The 18887-nt window shown below is 38.8% G+C and overlaps 3 protein-coding genes across 3 annotated transcripts; all 3 read left to right on the forward strand.

The window, feature by feature from the left end:
- The first annotated feature begins 8697 nt into the window (after positions 1–8697).
- Positions 8698–10336, forward strand: LOC143912012 (uncharacterized). Its single transcript, XM_077431120.1, has 2 exons — positions 8698–9041; positions 9120–10336. The coding sequence occupies exons 1-2, from the start codon at positions 8934–8936 to the stop codon at positions 9744–9746; spliced, it is 735 nt and encodes a 244-aa protein (XP_077287246.1). The 5' UTR covers positions 8698–8933; the 3' UTR covers positions 9747–10336.
- A 2614-nt stretch (positions 10337–12950) lies between these two features.
- Positions 12951–14800, forward strand: LOC143912009 (uncharacterized). Its single transcript, XM_077431116.1, has 2 exons — positions 12951–13278; positions 13361–14800. The coding sequence occupies exons 1-2, from the start codon at positions 13171–13173 to the stop codon at positions 14321–14323; spliced, it is 1071 nt and encodes a 356-aa protein (XP_077287242.1). The 5' UTR covers positions 12951–13170; the 3' UTR covers positions 14324–14800.
- LOC143912409 (uncharacterized) lies at positions 14648–17981 on the forward strand. Its single transcript, XM_077431685.1, has 4 exons — positions 14648–14706; positions 15909–16012; positions 16212–16333; positions 16416–17981. Exons 1-4 carry the CDS (start codon positions 14648–14650, stop codon positions 17277–17279), a joined length of 1149 nt encoding a protein of 382 aa, XP_077287811.1. The 3' UTR covers positions 17280–17981.
- The last annotated feature ends 906 nt before the right edge of the window (positions 17982–18887 follow it).

Below are 18887 nucleotides of genomic sequence, written 5' to 3' on the forward strand. Positions count from 1 at the left end.
TAAGGCAGGCTGGCCCCGTGATCCACCCAAGCGATCACGGCGAGCGCTCATTGGCATTGTAGGCGGGGTAGGTATATGTTGACCGTATCCCAGCCTAACGAAACACTGTTGTGCTAGTTTTATAAAGTTTTATTGTTTGCCTATGGTTGTACAAAGGTATGGTATTTGTGGGCAAAAGTATGTCGTTCAGCGGTCTCTGGATATGGTAGAGTGTTGCTGGCTCGGCATTCAGCTATGTTCAGAAGGTCTCTGGATGCGGCAGTGTGTTGCTGGCTCGTCCGGCTGGTTGATCTTCCAAGTCCGCGTAGTGTAGTGGTGGCTGGTCAGGAGCTGTATGTCGACGCTTGCTGCTGTGGGTCGACTGGCGTTGTTTGGGTTGTACCTCCTTTTATAGTGTTTCTGGAATCGCCTGACCGATGGTGGTGGTTTGTTGATGCGTAAGAAAGGAATGCACTTTTGTCGAGGCGTAGAATTTTCTGGAACGCTTGATGGAAGTGGTTATTGATGCGTGCAAGCATTTAGTTGTTGATGCGTACGAAAGGAATTTGCTTTCGTCGAGGCGTAGAATTTTCTGGAATGCTTGATGCTGTTCCGCTCGATGTATTTTGTTGTTGCGGAATATTCTCGAAGGTTTCGATGACGATGACGACGACGAGATTCCTACAGCATCATAGAAGCCCTCCATAATAGAAGGAGTATGGCTTCTTCCATAGTCGTGCCTCACCGACTATGTCTACCGACTATACTCGAACACGGCGAGCTCTCAGACGCTCGTGAGACTCCGACCGAGAAGGTCTTGGCGTGGCTGGTCTACCCTTCCTGACCAGCCACAGCCTACTCGATCCACAGCCTCCGCCATAAAGGGGCACAGGCGCCGAGAAACTCCCCGGCGCGCCATCTACTCATCAATAAAAACGAGATCATAACCGTTCCTCTTTTGTATAATTCCCCCACCCCGCACCGTTCCAGAGCAAGCTGATCGAAACGACGACACACACAGACAGCCATTGGTCACCCATACATATACACACATTACAGCTGCTGAAGCTATCGTTCAGGTGGAGTGTCCATTGGTGGAAAAAAACTATCCAATCTTCGGTATGCGGATGACACAACGCTCATAACTAATAATCATGAAGAAATGGCCGAACTGATCCGTCGTGTTGAGACAGAGAGTAATGTGCTTGGCCTCCAGATAAAACGCCCCAAAACAAAAATTATGATAATTGACCGTCACCAACAGCTGCAAAACAACAACTCAGCTTTAAACGGTATAGATGTGGTTGATAATTTTGTCTATCTGGGGTCACTCATATCTAACAACGGCGGCAGCGAATTGGAAATACGGCGCCGGATTACATTAGCAAAATCGGCAATGTCACAACTAACGAAGATTTGGAAGAATAGAGCCATTACAACTGCTGTCAAAATCCGTTTCGTTTATTCTGTCTGCCTTTATGGTGTCGAGACGTGAACCATGAAGGCGGCGGATAGACGGAGAATCGATGCCTTCGAGATGTGGTCCTGGAGACGGCTACTGCGCGTGCCTTGGACCGACAAACGCACGAATGTGTCTATTCTTGAAGAATTAAAAATCAAGGATAGACTGTCAACAATATGCCTGAAACTTATATTGCAGTTCTTCGGCCACATTGCACGAAGAGGTGAGGAGCGCCTGTAGCGGTTGGTTGTGGTTGGTAGCGTCGAAGGCAGAAGAGCCAGAGGCAAATCCCCCGCACGCTGGACTGACCAAGTATTTGCAGCGACGGGCGCTTCCACGGTAGCGAGTCTTCGCCTGGCCGAATTTAGAACTGAATGGAGACAGCTGGTTGACCGGACATCATATTCACGATCCTCAGTGATGAGGGAACCGACAGCAATAACTTGGGGGAGGCGACAAAGCCGATAGACCCAAGGGGTTTGATTTAACACATTCAGCCCGGCGCATGACTTCATACATTTGCACTGTCACGCGTATTGGCACCCAATTAAGGTCTGTTCATACTGTGGCGGCTCGCTATACGACATGGTCGAGTTTGGTCACCTTCCTGCGAGTGGGGACCAACTCGACGTGTGTTCAGAGTAGCTACCTCACTCTGTCATAAATAAAGCACGTGCATCAACATGCCAGTCGTCTCATTCGTTCATCCCCCATAACTGGTGACCCCCGATATCGAGCCACGCAGCCTCGATTAACTCAGCATGCCGCCCATCCCAGCCTCGCCGAACCAGGCGGGTAAGCTATCCGCCGCCTTTGTCGCAACACAACAACAACAACCGAGCGGACAATGGCTACCTACCTACCTACAACTAGCGAGTCCAGCCACGACGTCAACGTCAGCGCCGCAGTGTATATGAACGAACCGCCATTCATCATCATCAACATTCATCACGACACACACCACCTCAGCACCATCATCGAGGCCCCGTCCGTCTCCACGAGCGTCGTCACGCCGAGACGGGTGGCAGTTGCCACAACACCTCCACGAGCCACAACGACCCACGGTCCAGCTCGGAGTACCATCATCAACCATATCGATGCTCCTGCCGCCCCACAAACCGACAGTCACGGACGAGCGGCGCAGGCGCGCAGCATCACATCGCCACCACCGATGACCACCGGACGACCCATCGTCCTGCTCGCGACGTCACCGCCCTCGAATGTACCGACCATCCAGGGCGGTACACTCGTTAACAATTTTTTTCTCTTTCTTTGTGTAACAATAATTTTTTCCTTTTGTAAAATTTGTGTTTTTTTTTGTAATTTTTGTATCGCTGATGCTGGGGGGGAGTGATGTGGCGGCTCGCTATACGATATGGTCGAGTTTGGTCACCTTCCTGCGAGTGGAGACCAACTCGACGTGTGTTCAGAGTAGCTACCTCACCCTGTCTTCAGCTGTCATAAATAAAGCACGTGCATCAACATGCCAGTCGTCTCATTCGTTCATCCCCCATAATACCTATCCAGCAGAACCCGTATCCTGCAGGTGTCATGCAAGTGTGGATAGTATTCTTTGGTACATTATATGGACGTATTCATACTCCATTCGCGCATGCGCATTTACGCATTCATGCGCGTCCATATAGAATGTACTGTAACGTAGAGATTAGATGAGAGGCGCTCGTGGAACGATGGTTTACTAGCGCAGATCACCTGATCTCTCGTTCCCGCCAAAATGGCCTCCACGAATGAATCAGCCGTATGCAACGGCCAAAGGGATCATCTGACTCATTGACCAATGATTGTTGAGATATGTATGTATGTGTATTGTGCCCAACGGGTATAAATATTGGGCGTTCTCGGCCTGGCATTCATTCCAGCCTGCAGCATCGCCGAGAGCACACGAATAAAGGTCAGTTCATACTTAACAGCACTGCACGGCTTCAGCACTGCACGACTCCGTTTCAAATATGTCATTTTATTACATTTCTATTCATATCTACCTACACGTCGTGGTCACGTCACGTTCACAGCACTTTGGCCGAGTGCAAGGCAAAATCGGCTTACTTATACATTACAGGCCATGACGATACGGCGCAATATTGCTTACGTCGTATTGTCGAGTACTTACAATATTTTATTTTATTTATTTTTATTTTACATATATACCAGGAAGGCCTTACAGGTAAATCCCAATGCGCCTTCCTGGCCAATTACAAATACAAATACAGCATTTTTATTATAAGTCGTTGAATTGCGAGACACTGAAAAAACTCGCAAATTAACGAGACATCTATGAATTGTACATAAATTTTTATTGTACATCAATCAAATTTTTCAAATAGTGGTGACATAGTAGGTAGGAAGGATTTTTAGCCAATTTTTTTTTCCGGGAACCGTTTCAACAATGAAATCAGAGAAAATTGGCAAACTCTGATAGGAAACGATCAACCTGGAGTCACAAATCCAGGTCTGACCAACAGCATACTCTGAAAAATTCATTTTCATTCAGGGATAGAACCCGGCACCTTCTTGACGGTAAGCAGAAGCTTAACGTCCGAGCTATGCTGCTGGCTATATGAATGCATACACGTGCATTCGTAGCAACGCGTCAGAATACAAGTCAGCAAAAATTGTTCGACGTTTATCGAACGAAAAATTATGCAAAATCGCGTTGTTGTTGGAAGAAGAAGCTCAAGAAGGCAATAAAAAAGCACGAACGCGTTTTGATGTGCATCCCATGTTAAAAAATAGAAAAACCGAAGAAGAGTTTTGGACACTGTATAACGAGCTTGTGGATGATGGACAAATTTTTTTTAAATATTTCCGTAAAAAATTTAAATTTTTTTTAAATATTTTTGCGCCAAAACCATGTCGAAAGATTGAACAGCTGTCAACTGTCACTATCGATAATTGGTCCAAAATAGCAAAACGGCAGACTCATGGCACGTAATTCTCGTGTATATTTCCACGATGGCCAAAAAAATGGATACGATACGTTGACGGATGTTGCTGTAAGGTATGAACAGGAAATGTCGGGTACTGCTGTAAGCCTGCCGTGGCGTAAACGTGACGGTTGGTATGAATATACCTATACAAAATGTACCAAAGAATACTTTTCGTACGGCCGGATACCTGCTGAAGTCGGTACGTGCTGACTAGGCATGAACAGACCTTAAACCGCCACTATAACCGTCCTGTGTCTTTCACTCCGATTCTGGAAGCCCCCTCTTCACGTCCACGCAACAGTACTAAAGAATTCTGTCCGTACTTGCAGGATTTGGGTCGTGCTGGATAGATATGAGCAGACCTATACCCGCGTAAACACGTTCGTTACAATATAAATTATTAATTTTATACCGTGATATTTTTTAAATATTTTTTCCTCAACTGAAAGTAGTAATTTTACTGTAGAAGATCAAGGTTGTTTTTATGTTTTTCTCGAAAACGTTTCAGCGTATTGGATTGACATTTCATATCTGCATCGAGACGCATCGCATTCCGATTTCGTCAGGGTGCTTATGCGTTAAGTTGGTATGGACGGTGTATTCATCCCCACCACCATTATTTTTCTGCACGACACTACTATGCAGTTTGACATCTGTCATAAAGGAATATATTCGAAATTAAGACTATAATACGGTCGAAATCTGTTTTATATCAAAGAAAATTGATGCCAACTTATCCTTGTTCGTGTTTTTTGATTCATCTTCTTCTTTTTGACATTTGCGAATCTCAAAAAGAAGGTTAGTCTTGTTTAATCTTAACACGATTATTAGTCTTGTTGTCGTGTTTCTGTCGAGTGGTGTTTTGCACAATGGAGTGCAGACTTTGCCTTTGTACTGTTTCTGCAGAGTCTTCCGTCTCCATCCATAACGACCCTCATCCACTTGTGCAACGCATTTGGACCTGCTGTCACCTGCAGGTCAGTGACAGTTACTTTTAACCTTACGCTGTATCATTGTTCTCGGATATCATTACAACCTACCTTTTTCATTTGCAGGTTATGAAAGGTGACAGCTTACCAGATGTTATGTGTCTTTCGTGTGTCAAAAGTTTGGAATCGTTGAGCAGTTTTCGAGACATCTGTCTTAAAAGTGACGAAATATCGAAACTGAGATTAAATGATTGTCCGAATATCAAGCCAGAAGAAGTCATACTGGAAGATTTTATATGGGAGGATGCTGCTTCGTGTGATAACAAAACAAAAATGGTAGATGATATTGGAACTCCACTGACAGAATCTCTGTTACCGAAAACTGCAGATGAAATATGCTCCACACATTCTGAATCTAGTCATGAAATTAATTCCCTAGATTCATCTCTCCATGTGCTTGGATTACAGTTGACACAACAAAATCGCACAGCCTTTGAATGTGGCGTTTGTTTAAAATCGTATAGATTAAAATCTAGCCTTGTGAGACATTCCAAAACTCACATCGAAGAAAAGCCATTTAAATGTGACATTTGTTCAAAATCTTTTACTCGTCAATATAGCCTTGGGGTACATTTGAAAACGCACACTACAGAAAAACTGTACTATTGTGATATTTGTTTAAAATCATATACACGGAAGGGTAATTTACCAAGATATCATATGTGTACCAACACATATGAAGTTTCACACTGAGCCATACAAATTTGGCTTACGCTACCATTAAGCCAGCAGTTTGGCTTAATGGTAGCGTATATATTTAGCACCACTTAGCACAATCGATGGTTCGATTCACCAAAAAAACTGCTGGTTAGATTTGGGGGTTTGTGACTCCAAATCGATCGTTTCTCTATCAGAGTTTGCCAATTTTATCTGATCATTGTTGAAACGATTCTTGAAAATTTCCTGTGATCATTTCCTGTTTTCACAAAAATCTTGTATAATTTGTAAAAATTATGCACAAATCTGAAATCTATAGATGTCTCTATAATTTCGTGTTTATTATGTGTATAAAAATAGTAATAATAATTGTGCACAAAATCTAAAAATAATCCATAGATGTCTCTATGATTATTATTTCTGTACTTGATTAATTATTGTTTAAAAATACATGAAAAAACTGATTGTCATTGTGAAATTTCATAATATATAATTTTGTAATTAAAAATATTTTATGTAATAAATATGTTTATATATTTTTTATAATTCCTGTTCCCTTGATTCAAAAGTCACCGAAAGTTATATACCGAAAATAAAATGCTGGTCATTTAATTTGTTGGCAAATTCAAATAACCTTTGTATAAATGTACATTGTAATCAGGTAATATAAAATAATAATAATAAAAATAAAGGTGCAGCAAACTAGGCACATGCCTAGGGCCCCCATTTTTCTTTTTTATTTTATATTGAAAAAATAAAAAAATAAATTTGGCTTTCTTTGAACTTACAAAATATTCCATATTCAACTAATGGAAGTAACAATACTGATTGCAAAATATTATATTTTACGAGGCACGCAGGAAGTTGACTGTCAAATATCAACGAATCACGAATACAACTTGTAAAACAGCAAACTGTAATTTGGAATTGTATTTTATATAAAACTAGCTGAGCCCGGCATGCGTTGCAACGCCACAATAACGAATGCAATTCCCGTTCCCGTTCCCATTTGTCGGAACAACGCAGGCAGCGAACACCTTGGTCGCGACGCGAAAACATTTGAAATTATAGCGTTGCAATGACACCCATTCCCGTTTTTTTTCATAGAAATCTTCCCGGACATGCATACAACAAATCCTGAAAGTTCCATCGTAATCGGTTCAGTGGTTTAGGAGCCTATTCGAGACAAGCACACACAGACATTCATTTATATATATAGATACTGCAGAAACACATGTATGAATGTCAACCAGCAGCGTGGACTAGTGGTTAGCATATATGCTTTCGAAAATAGTGGTCACGGGTTCGAGTATCATGGGTTGCTGCTGGCCACGAAAAAACTGGACCAGTTTTTTCGTGACCAATTTTCGGGTGTGACCAGTTTTATCGTAACCAGTTTTAGTGTGACGTGTGATCACGCGTGACCGATCTAGAGCGACCGGTTGTCCTGTGACCGATTTACATTTGACTAGTAACACCGAACCGCAAAATACTATGGTTACCTGACAACTCGTTCACAGATTTTCCGTAAACCGATGATGCGCTCCAGGCATTACGTATACGGCCATCTCTTTCTCACCCCGTCTGTTCACCATGATCTTATTTACTATCCCATTACGTATGCAGCCATCTCTTTCACAGACCGTCTGTTATCGGTGAAAAAATGGTCTGTGAAAGAGATGGCTGCATACGTAATGGCAGAGTAAACGAGATCATGGTGAACAGACGGGGTGAGAAAGATTATGCAAAATCGCGTTGTTGTTGGAAGAAGAAGCTCAAGAAGGCAATAAAAAAGCACGAACGCGTTTTGATGTGCATCCCATGTTAAAAAATAGAAAAACCGAAGAAGAGTTTTGGACACTGTATAACGAGCTTGTGGATGATGGACAAATTTTTTTTAAATATTTCCGTAAAAAATTTAAATTTTTTTTAAATATTTTTGCGCCAAAACCATGTCGAAAGATTGAACAGCTGTCAACTGTCACTATCGATAATTGGTCCAAAATAGCAAAACGGCAGACTCATGGCACGTAATTCTCGTGTATATTTCCACGATGGCCAAAAAAATGGATACGATACGTTGACGGATGTTGCTGTAAGGTATGAACAGGAAATGTCGGGTACTGCTGTAAGCCTGCCGTGGCGTAAACGTGACGGTTGGTATGAATATACCTATACAAAATGTACCAAAGAATACTTTTCGTACGGCCGGATACCTGCTGAAGTCGGTACGTGCTGACTAGGCATGAACAGACCTTAAACCGCCACTATAACCGTCCTGTGTCTTTCACTCCGATTCTGGAAGCCCCCTCTTCACGTCCACGCAACAGTACTAAAGAATTCTGTCCGTACTTGCAGGATTTGGGTCGTGCTGGATAGATATGAGCAGACCTATACCCGCGTAAACACGTTCGTTACAATATAAATTATTAATTTTATACCGTGATATTTTTTAAATATTTTTTCCTCAACTGAAAGTAGTAATTTTACTGTAGAAGATCAAGGTTGTTTTTATGTTTTTCTCGAAAACGTTTCAGCGTATTGGATTGACATTTCATATCTGCATCGAGACGCATCGCATTCCGATTTCGTCAGGGTGCTTATGCGTTAAGTTGGTATGGACGGTGTATTCATCCCCACCACCATTATTTTTCTGCACGACACTACTATGCAGTTTGACATCTGTCATAAAGGAATATATTCGAAATTAAGACTATAATACGGTCGAAATCTGTTTTATATCAAAGAAAATTGATGCCAACTTATCCTTGTTCGTGTTTTTTGATTCATCTTCTTCTTTTTGACATTTGCGAATCTCAAAAAGAAGGTTAGTCTTGTTTAATCTTAACACGATTATTAGTCTTGTTGTCGTGTTTCTGTCGAGTGGTGTTTTGCACAATGGAGTGCAGACTTTGCCTTTGTACTGTTTCTGCAGAGTCTTCCGTCTCCATCCATAACGACCCTCATCCACTTGTGCAACGCATTTGGACCTGCTGTCACCTGCAGGTCAGTGACAGTTACTTTTAACCTTACGCTGTATCATTGTTCTCGGATATCATTACAACCTACCTTTTTCATTTGCAGGTTATGAAAGGTGACAGCTTACCAGATGTTATGTGTCTTTCGTGTGTCAAAAGTTTGGAATCGTTGAGCAGTTTTCGAGACATCTGTCTTAAAAGTGACGAAATATCGAAACTGAGATTAAATGATTGTCCGAATATCAAGCCAGAAGAAGTCATACTGGAAGATTTTATATGGGAGGATGCTGCTTCGTGTGATAACAAAACAAAAATGGTAGATGATATTGGAACTCCACTGACAGAATCTCTGTTACCGAAAACTGCAGATGAAATATGCTCCACACATTCTGAATCTAGTCATGAAATTAATTCCCTAGATTCATCTCTCCATGTGCTTGGATTACAGTTGACACAACAAAATCGCACAGCCTTTGAATGTGGCGTTTGTTTAAAATCGTATAGATTAAAATCTAGCCTTGTGAGACATTCCAAAACTCACATCGAAGAAAAGCCATTTAAATGTGACATTTGTTCAAAATCTTTTACTCGTCAATATAGCCTTGGGGTACATTTGAAAACGCACACTACAGAAAAACTGTACTATTGTGATATTTGTTTAAAATCATATACACGGAAGGGTAATTTACCAAGATATCATATGTGTACCAACACATATGAAGTTTCACACTGAGCCATACAAATTTGGCTTACGCTACCATTAAGCCAGCAGTTTGGCTTAATGGTAGCGTATATATTTAGCACCACTTAGCACAATCGATGGTTCGATTCACCAAAAAAACTGCTGGTTAGATTTGGGGGTTTGTGACTCCAAATCGATCGTTTCTCTATCAGAGTTTGCCAATTTTATCTGATCATTGTTGAAACGATTCTTGAAAATTTCCTGTGATCATTTCCTGTTTTCACAAAAATCTTGTATAATTTGTAAAAATTATGCACAAATCTGAAATCTATAGATGTCTCTATAATTTCGTGTTTATTATGTGTATAAAAATAGTAATAATAATTGTGCACAAAATCTAAAAATAATCCATAGATGTCTCTATGATTATTATTTCTGTACTTGATTAATTATTGTATTCGATGTTTATTGAACGTACTGTATACGTTGTCTGACCGTTCTCGTACACTCGTCGCATTGGAGCGATCTGTAATGACGAGTGTACATTGATTGTAATAAAATAAATATGACATTTGTTTAAAGTCATTTCTTCGTAAATGGATTCTCGTTGAATATGAGAAATCTCATGCTTGGATTAATTCATGCAAGTGTTTCATTTGTTTAAAATTATTTACTCAAAAAGTCATATTGATACACACATGAAGGCTCATACTACATATATTAAAACCACACAGATGCAATATTTTTTACAACCATTCGTTCTAAAAAGTCGTTATATTTATTATTGTAATATCTGTAAAATATTTAAATAAATAAATATTATCAAAAACCAAACATGCAAACCGATTTCAACAAAACAAATTTAGGTGATAATTGAAAAAAAAAACACATGGATAAGCCTTGTAAAGAGGACACCTATGTATAAGGGAGGTACCACTTCTGGTCAACTTGAAAATTTGAAAAAAAAATCGATAAGCATTTCAGTAACCGATACTAAGTTTCAATTCCATAGGACTAACGGTGTTCAAAAAATACACAGACACGCACACCCATTTTTTCTAGATCATGAAAAGGTAATCAGTAGTCACCGGAGCCTGAGGGGGCCGTGTATTGTTCAAAGGTTGTAAATGCATTGTTAAAGGTTTGCCGAACAATGGATAGCACTGTGACTATCCTACCTCTAGTAATCAGTGATCGATTCTGAGTTTTAATTTTCTCGTGATCACAAAACTTCATATATTGTTACTACATATATAGATAAAGTAAATATCCGAAATCTCGAATAGCACACCTGTAACCTAGCACTGCAGGCACGACAGATAAAGGCGAAAATAAAGATAGCGGTGCGAATTTTAGGCAAGAAAATGACACGTCCTAATGTAACAACTATCGACTGTCGTTTCGACAGCCAATGGTCAACTAAAATTGCCGATAGCCGGAAACAGTGAGGGTACATTAATAAAGGAAGGGCAGGTAGTTGCATTCTTCTCCGAGTACTGTGAATGCTATCGTTTTTTATTTCGTTCTCTACTTATTTTCAAACATGTTTCGAAAATGTGAAACTATTTTTTTAAGAGTCATAATAGAAATATAATACAAAGGCAATGCGTCTTCGCCTGATGAGTAAAATTTGTCGAGCATAGAAAGTAATCTAAAATTTTGTAGCAAGCACCTTTGGCGTTCTAATTTAAAATTAAAATAATTTAAAAAATGGCAAAATCTAATTTAAAAACATCAAACCGCACCCTAATTTACTTGCCCGACGGTGGTGTCCCCCCCCCCCCCTAAAAGCAGCGCTGCCTCTGATGAAGAAACTTTAATTTGACGATACTTGGAGACCAGCTCCAGTATTCTTCCGGGGTGGAGTGAGGAAGCCTGGCCTGTCTTCGTCCCGAAGGCAGAAAACGTAGCCACGCGGGTTTGGTATCATAACCTCAAGCACACGTGCTACCATTGTATACGAACTCCCCCCTGCTTGCTCTCTGTACATTTAACCTAAAAATACGGTTGATCACATACAGATTTACAACCTGTTTTTCATTATATACAATCTCCCTCCATTTTCCATCTAGCAACATCACGCTTACATACGCACACGGTACGAGAGAGGGAGACAGAGCAGAGCCATCATCAGCAGAGACCAGACCACAGACGACGAAGGAAGACACCGTGAGGAAAGCCACTCCACCCTTACCGCTGAGCAACTCTACAAACATCATGACATCAGGTGGCATCTCGATTGAGAACCCCTGGCGTCCGTACAACATATTTAGGGAGTTGCAGGAAGCTCACCTCTCTTTACAATTGAAAACTGTTGTAAAGGTTTTCACAACGCTTTAAACTTAAAGTTTCATTGTAGAGATCCAAGCATTTGGAATCTGTCTACATTTTTTGGAAATGTGGAAATGTGTATGAGGTTGAGTTAAACAATTTTTTTTAATTCACCGTATAATTTTATTTTTTTGCCATATTTTGTATGAAATGTTTTTATAAAAATAAGAGAGGGGGCTGTGCAAAATTATTTGCACGCAGGTGAATAACCATAGAAAACATGGAAATTTCACAATAATGTAGCATCTGGTTGTTAGGGGACAAAGGCGATATAGTGAAATGCAACTCACTGAACCACAGGGAACTAATGGCTTCCGCGTCACATGACAAGATGACAACTCTACCATTCTTCGACTCATGCATGCCATACTAATCATTCATACATGGATTCTTCTAGGCTACAAAGCTAATTCCCATACGAATACCATTATTACTAAAAGTCAGAATTCAATCAAATCAAAAATTTACGGAAAAATTCTAATGAAATTCTAAGGCTTGTGTTTTACTGGTAAGTATTTTTGTCAGTATTTAAATATGAAAAGTCAGTATTTATAAAACGCCAGTATTCATCGTTCAGTTTACAAGTAATCAGTATAAATAATAAAATGTAAATATTTATATTAAATGGTCAGTATTTAGGTTAAATGATAAGTTTAATTTTGCCGAATGCTCGGTATTACTTTTTTTGGTTGGGATTAAGGTTGATACGATCTTAATAGACAATTAATTCCCTGCAACACGCATTGCTATTTGTTCTGATAAATGAAGGGCTGAAAACCAGACTTGTACAAGTGACATTTTTAAAAAAATCTGGTTTAAGTGCTAAAATAATAGCATATATGTCATTTGTACCAGTCTGGTTTTCAGCCCGTCAAATGTGATTTTTATACTGTCCATTTGTTATTTATACCATTTGACATATAATAATAAAATACTGACCATTTTGTAATAAAATACTGGTAGAAAACTGATTTGTATACTTACCGAAATTGATTAAAATACTGGCCATTTAATTTGTTGCCAAAGAAAATTGACAACAATTGATTCACCTTCTTTTTGACATTTGCAAATGTCAAAAAGAAGTTGAAGTCAAACGTTTATTAGACTTGTTTTGTCGTTTTTCTGTCGAGTGGTGTTCTACACAATGGAGTGCAGACTTTGCCTTTGTTCTGTTTCTGCCGAGTCTTCCGTCTCCATCCATGACGACCCTGATCCACTGGTGCAACGCATTTGGACCTGCTGTCACCTGCAGGTCAGTGACAGTTACTTTTTTTTAACCCTATGCTGTATCATTGTTCTCAGGTATCATTACAACCTACCTTTTTCATTTGCAGGTTATGAAAGGTGACAGCTTACCAGATGTTATGTGTCTTTCGTGTGTCAAAAGTCTGGTATCGTTGAGCAGTTTTCGAGACATCTGTCTTAAAAGTGACGAAATGTCGAAACTGAGATTAAACGATTGTCCGAAAATCAAGCCGGAAGAAGTCATATTGGAAGATTTAATATGGGAGGATGTTACTTCGTCTGGTAACAGAACAAAAACGGTACATGATATTGAAACTCCACCGACAGAATCTCTATTACCAAAAGCTGCAGATGAAATATGCTCCACACATTCTGAATCAAGTCATGAAATTAATTCCCTAGATCCGTCTGTCCCTATGTTTGGATTACAGTTAACACAACAAAATCGTACACCTTTTGAATGTGGCGTTTGTTTGAAGTCGTTTACTTTAAAACCCAGCCTTGTGAGACATTCCAGAACTCATATGGGGGAAAAGCCATTTAAATGCGACATTTGTTCAAAATCTTTTACTCGTCAATATAGCCTTGCAGTACATTTGAAATCTCACACTGAAAAAAACCCGCATAAATGTAACATTTGTTTAAAAATATTTACACAAAAAGACGATCTTGTTATGCATCGGAAATCTCACCCTATCGTCCAACCGTTCAAATGCGACATCTGTTCAAAATCTTTTACTCGTAAATACGGCCTTACAATACATTCGAAATCTCACACTGGAAACAACCCGTATACATGTAACGTTTGTTTAAAAACATTTCCCGTAAAAAATTATCTTAGACGACATTTGGAATCTCACTCTGGTGACAAGCCGTATAAATGTGACATTTGTTTAAAAACATTTGCTGCAGAAACTTACCTTAAACAACATTCGAAATCTCACTCTAAAGATAAACTGTATCAATGTGATATTTGTTTAAAATCATATACACGAAGAGGTAATCTACCAAGATATCATGTATGTACCAACACGTATGAAGTTTCACACTGAGCCATACAAATGTAACATTTGTTCAAAACCATTTCTTCATAAGTGGATTCTTGGTGAATACATGAAATCTTATGCTTGAATTAAATTGCACAAGTTTTTCATTTGCTTAACCGTTTGCCCGCGGTCGTCTTCTATGGTAGCTTTGCGCGACAAGTCTGTAGCGCGGCTGTTGATTTCATATTTCAATTTTCTAAATTCAAGACAATTTCTTTCTGCCAATCCATTTTCTACCTTCTATTTTTCCCATGGTTATCAAACGGAGACATTCGTATTTTGGACCCCGTATCATGTGTGTGAGTAACAAGTTGCCTAGCTCTCCCTATCATGTCGAGGACAGCTTCATTTGATACTGTTTTGGTCCACGGCATCTTCAGCATACGCCTGTAGACCCAAACAAATTTTAAAAATACATGAAAAAACTGATTGTCATTGTGAAATTTCATAATATATAATTTTGTAATTAAAAATATTTTATGTAATAAATATGTTTATATATTTTTTATAATTCCTGTTCCCTTGATTCAAAAGTCACCGAAAGTTATATACCGAAAATAAAATGCTGGTCATTTAATTTGTTGGCAAATTCAAATAACCTTTGTATAAATGTACATTGTAATCAGGTAATATAAAATAATAATAATAAAAATAAAGGTGCAGCAAACTAGGCACATGCCTAGGGCCCCCATTTTTCTTTTTTATTTTATATTGAAAAAATAAAAAAATAAATTTGGCTTTCTTTGAACTTACAAAATATTCCATATTCAACTAATGGAAGTAACAATACTGATTGCAAAATATTATATTTTACGAGGCACGCAGGAAGTTGACTGTCAAATATCAACGAATCACGAATACAACTTGTAAAACAGCAAACTGTAATTTGGAATTGTATTTTATATAAAACTAGCTGAGCCCGGCATGCGTTGCAACGCCACAATAACGAATGCAATTCCCGTTCCCGTTCCCATTTGTCGGAACAACGCAGGCAGCGAACACCTTGGTCGCGACGCGAAAACATTTGAAATTATAGCGTTGCAATGACACCCATTCCCGTTTTTTTTCATAGAAATCTTCCCGGACATGCATACAACAAATCCTGAAAGTTCCATCGTAATCGGTTCAGTGGTTTAGGAGCCTATTCGAGACAAGCACACACAGACATTCATTTATATATATAGATACTGCAGAAACACATGTATGAATGTCAACCAGCAGCGTGGACTAGTGGTTAGCATATATGCTTTCGAAAATAGTGGTCACGGGTTCGAGTATCATGGGTTGCTGCTGGCCACGAAAAAACTGGACCAGTTTTTTCGTGACCAATTTTCGGGTGTGACCAGTTTTATCGTAACCAGTTTTAGTGTGACGTGTGATCACGCGTGACCGATCTAGAGCGACCGGTTGTCCTGTGACCGATTTACATTTGACTAGTAACACCGAACCGCAAAATACTATGGTTACCTGACAACTCGTTCACAGATTTTCCGTAAACCGATGATGCGCTCCAGGCATTACGTATACGGCCATCTCTTTCTCACCCCGTCTGTTCACCATGATCTTATTTACTATCCCATTACGTATGCAGCCATCTCTTTCACAGACCGTCTGTTATCGGTGAAAAAATGGTCTGTGAAAGAGATGGCTGCATACGTAATGGCAGAGTAAACGAGATCATGGTGAACAGACGGGGTGAGAAAGAGATGACCGTATACGTAATGCCTGGAGCGCATCATCGGTTTACGGAAAATCTGTGAACGAGTTGTCGTGTCACCAAATACTATACATGCAAGGAATTGACAACCCTGTCGTGTTGCCATTCTGATTTAAAGCAAATGTCAAAAAGAAGGTGAAGTCATACATTCATTAGTCTTGTCATTTTTCTTTCTAGTAGTGCTTTGCACAATGGAGTGCAGACTTTGCCTTTGTTCTGTTTCTGCCGAGTCTTCCGTCTCCATCCATGACGACCCTCATCCACTGGTGCAACGCATTTGGACCTGCTGTCACCTGCAGGTCAGTGACAGTTACTTTTTTTTAACCTTATGCTGTATCATTGTTCTCAGGTATCGTTACTACCCACCTTTTAAATTTGCAGATTTCGAAAGATGACAGCTTACCGGATATTATGTGTCTTTCGTGCGTCAACAGTCTGGAGTCATTGAGCGCTTTTCGAGATGTCTGTCTTCAAAGTAACGAAATATCAAAACTAAGGTTAAGCGAGCGTTCTAAAATCAAGCCAGAAGAAGTCATACTGGAAGATTTAATATGGGAGGATGGCACTTCGTGTGATAACAAAACAAAAATAGTAGATGATATTGGAACTACACTGGCAGGACCTCCGTTAACGAAAACTCCAGATAAAATATGCTCCACACATTCTGAATCAAGCCATGAAATTCATTCTCCAGACCCGTCTTTACAATTGCAACAAAAAAATCGTACAACATTTGAATGTGGCGTTTGTTTAAAATCGTTTTGTTCAAAGCCTAGCCTTGTGAGACATTCGAGAACTCATACAGGGGAAAAGCCATATAAATGTGAAACTTGTTCAAAATCTTTCACTCGTCAATATAACCTTGCTTTACATTTGAAATCTCACACTAGGGAAGAGTCATATGAATGTGACATTTGTTTAAAAACATTCACACATAAAGGTAATCTCGGCACACATAGGAAATCTCACACTGTAGTCCAACCGTTCAAATGTACCGTTTGCTTAAAATCTTTCACTCGTCAATATGGCCTCACGGTACATTTGAAGTCTCACACTGGAGACAACCCGTATAGATGTGACATTTGTTTAAGAACATTTGCTATAAAAAATTATCTTAGACGACATTTGAAATCTCACTCTACTGAAAAACTGTATAAATGTGATATTTGTTTAAAATCATATACACGAAGAGGTCATCTACCAAGATATCATGTGTGTACCAACACATATGAAGACTCACAATGAACCATACAAATACGACATTTGTTTAAGATCATTTCTTCATAAATGGATTCTTGACGAACACTTGCAATCTCATACTTGAATTAAAACACAAATGTTCTATTTTTTAAACATAGTTTACTCAAAAGAGTCATGCTGGAATAAAACCACACAAATGTGATATTTATTTACAATCGTTTACTCTAAAGTTATCGAGTCGAATCTTAAGATAAAGATAAGTGACTTAAAAGCCCTGGTTTAATTAGAACTTCTATGTTTTGAAATATTGATAAGTAACTCCATATTTCCTAATAATTTTGTATATATGTACATATTTACATACAATGTAAATTGATTTTGATAAACTAGCATTATTATTTAAGTTTTGTGAATATATGTATATGTACATATATTATATGTGTTATATATTTTTTATTTCTACCTTACCTTTATTGTAATATCTATAAATAAATATATAATCTGGCATCTGAGTCTGATGCTCTGGATTATATGTATATTGACTTAGTGATGTCATCCTGATTTCGGGAGGTCGGGGTTATTCTTTGTCTCCGAGTGACGAGATCATCTATGTGGAAGCTTCTACCGGCTCTAACCTAATTATAGAGCGAGTTGAATTGGGTCGTTTCCCTTGAGTAGCGAAGATAATTTCAGGCGAGGTTGACTCTGCATGTTTTTACAAAAGCGCGATGATGCCGAAATGTAACGAAAATAAAAAAAATCGCTAAATTTAATAAACTGGGAGTGGGAATTTTCCTCATAGAAAGGTCAAAAACGTTGTGAGCACGATTCTGTCCAAAACCCTGAACGTATCGAGCTGAAAATTTATATTTGGATTTTATATGTACCAACTTAGAGCTAATTAGATTTTGGTCAAAATTCGTAAACCGGAAGTAGTATTTTTTTTTAAAACAATATTTCATTATTTTATTTTGACCTTTTAAATTATTTTTATTTTCTTGATATTTAATGCGTATATACATTATGGTGATTTTAAGTAATAAAAAAGATTCGAACAAGAGCCGACAACCGACTCCCTACATTGCGTTCAATTTTCATGTTCACAATTGGCATGTGTGAACGTGTATGTACATATGTTTAATTATCAAATTTTGTTTTATGACCTTCAAATACATACATAGATAAAGTCATGGGTTGGTCACATCCGAATTTTTACTTTATCTATGTACGTGGTAACAAAAGATGAAGTTTTGTTTTCATGCGAAAATTCGAACTCGAGATTTTGACTGATTCGAACTCAGAATCGATCACTGATCACGTTTTCATGGTCTGGAAAAAATGTGTGTGTGTATTTTGGTGATTTTTTGAGCACCGTTAGTCCTATCGAACTGAAACTTAGTATTGGTTACTGAAATTCTTATGGACACAACATAAATTAAGTTGACCGGAAATGGTACCTCCCCTTATAGATATACCCTTTTATTAAGTTTTTGAATTCAATTATCTCCCAAACCACTAACTGAATTTTTTTCACATGTATTAGAAATTATAAATTTTATAACCTAATATTTTCTAAATATTTTAATCTGAACCGGAAGTAATATTTTTACTCCAGTTAATTTTATAACTTCATATACCACAACCCATGTGATG

The sequence above is a fragment of the Arctopsyche grandis genome, chromosome 5 (assembly GCF_051622035.1).
Source record: "Arctopsyche grandis isolate Sample6627 chromosome 5, ASM5162203v2, whole genome shotgun sequence".
Taxonomy (NCBI): Eukaryota; Metazoa; Arthropoda; class Insecta; order Trichoptera; family Hydropsychidae; genus Arctopsyche; species Arctopsyche grandis.

What these genes read in the sequence shown, in the direction of transcription:
- LOC143912009 (XM_077431116.1), top strand. Translation starts at nt 13,171, where the DNA reads ATGGAGTGCAGACTTTGCCTTTGTTCTGTTTCTGCCGAGTCTTCCGTC. An exon ending in GGACCTGCTGTCACCTGCAG is followed by an intron (nt 13,279 to 13,360) that starts GTCAGTGACAGT and finishes TTTCATTTGCAG; the next exon opens with GTTATGAAAGGTGACAGCTT.
- LOC143912012 (XM_077431120.1), top strand. Translation starts at nt 8,934, where the DNA reads ATGGAGTGCAGACTTTGCCTTTGTACTGTTTCTGCAGAGTCTTCCGTC. An exon ending in GGACCTGCTGTCACCTGCAG is followed by an intron (nt 9,042 to 9,119) that starts GTCAGTGACAGT and finishes TTTCATTTGCAG; the next exon opens with GTTATGAAAGGTGACAGCTT.
- LOC143912409 (XM_077431685.1), top strand. Translation starts at nt 14,648, where the DNA reads ATGTCGAGGACAGCTTCATTTGATACTGTTTTGGTCCACGGCATCTTC. An exon ending in GGCATCTTCAGCATACGCCT is followed by an intron (nt 14,707 to 15,908) that starts GTAGACCCAAAC and finishes TTACGTATGCAG; the next exon opens with CCATCTCTTTCACAGACCGT. An exon ending in GGACCTGCTGTCACCTGCAG is followed by an intron (nt 16,334 to 16,415) that starts GTCAGTGACAGT and finishes TTAAATTTGCAG; the next exon opens with ATTTCGAAAGATGACAGCTT.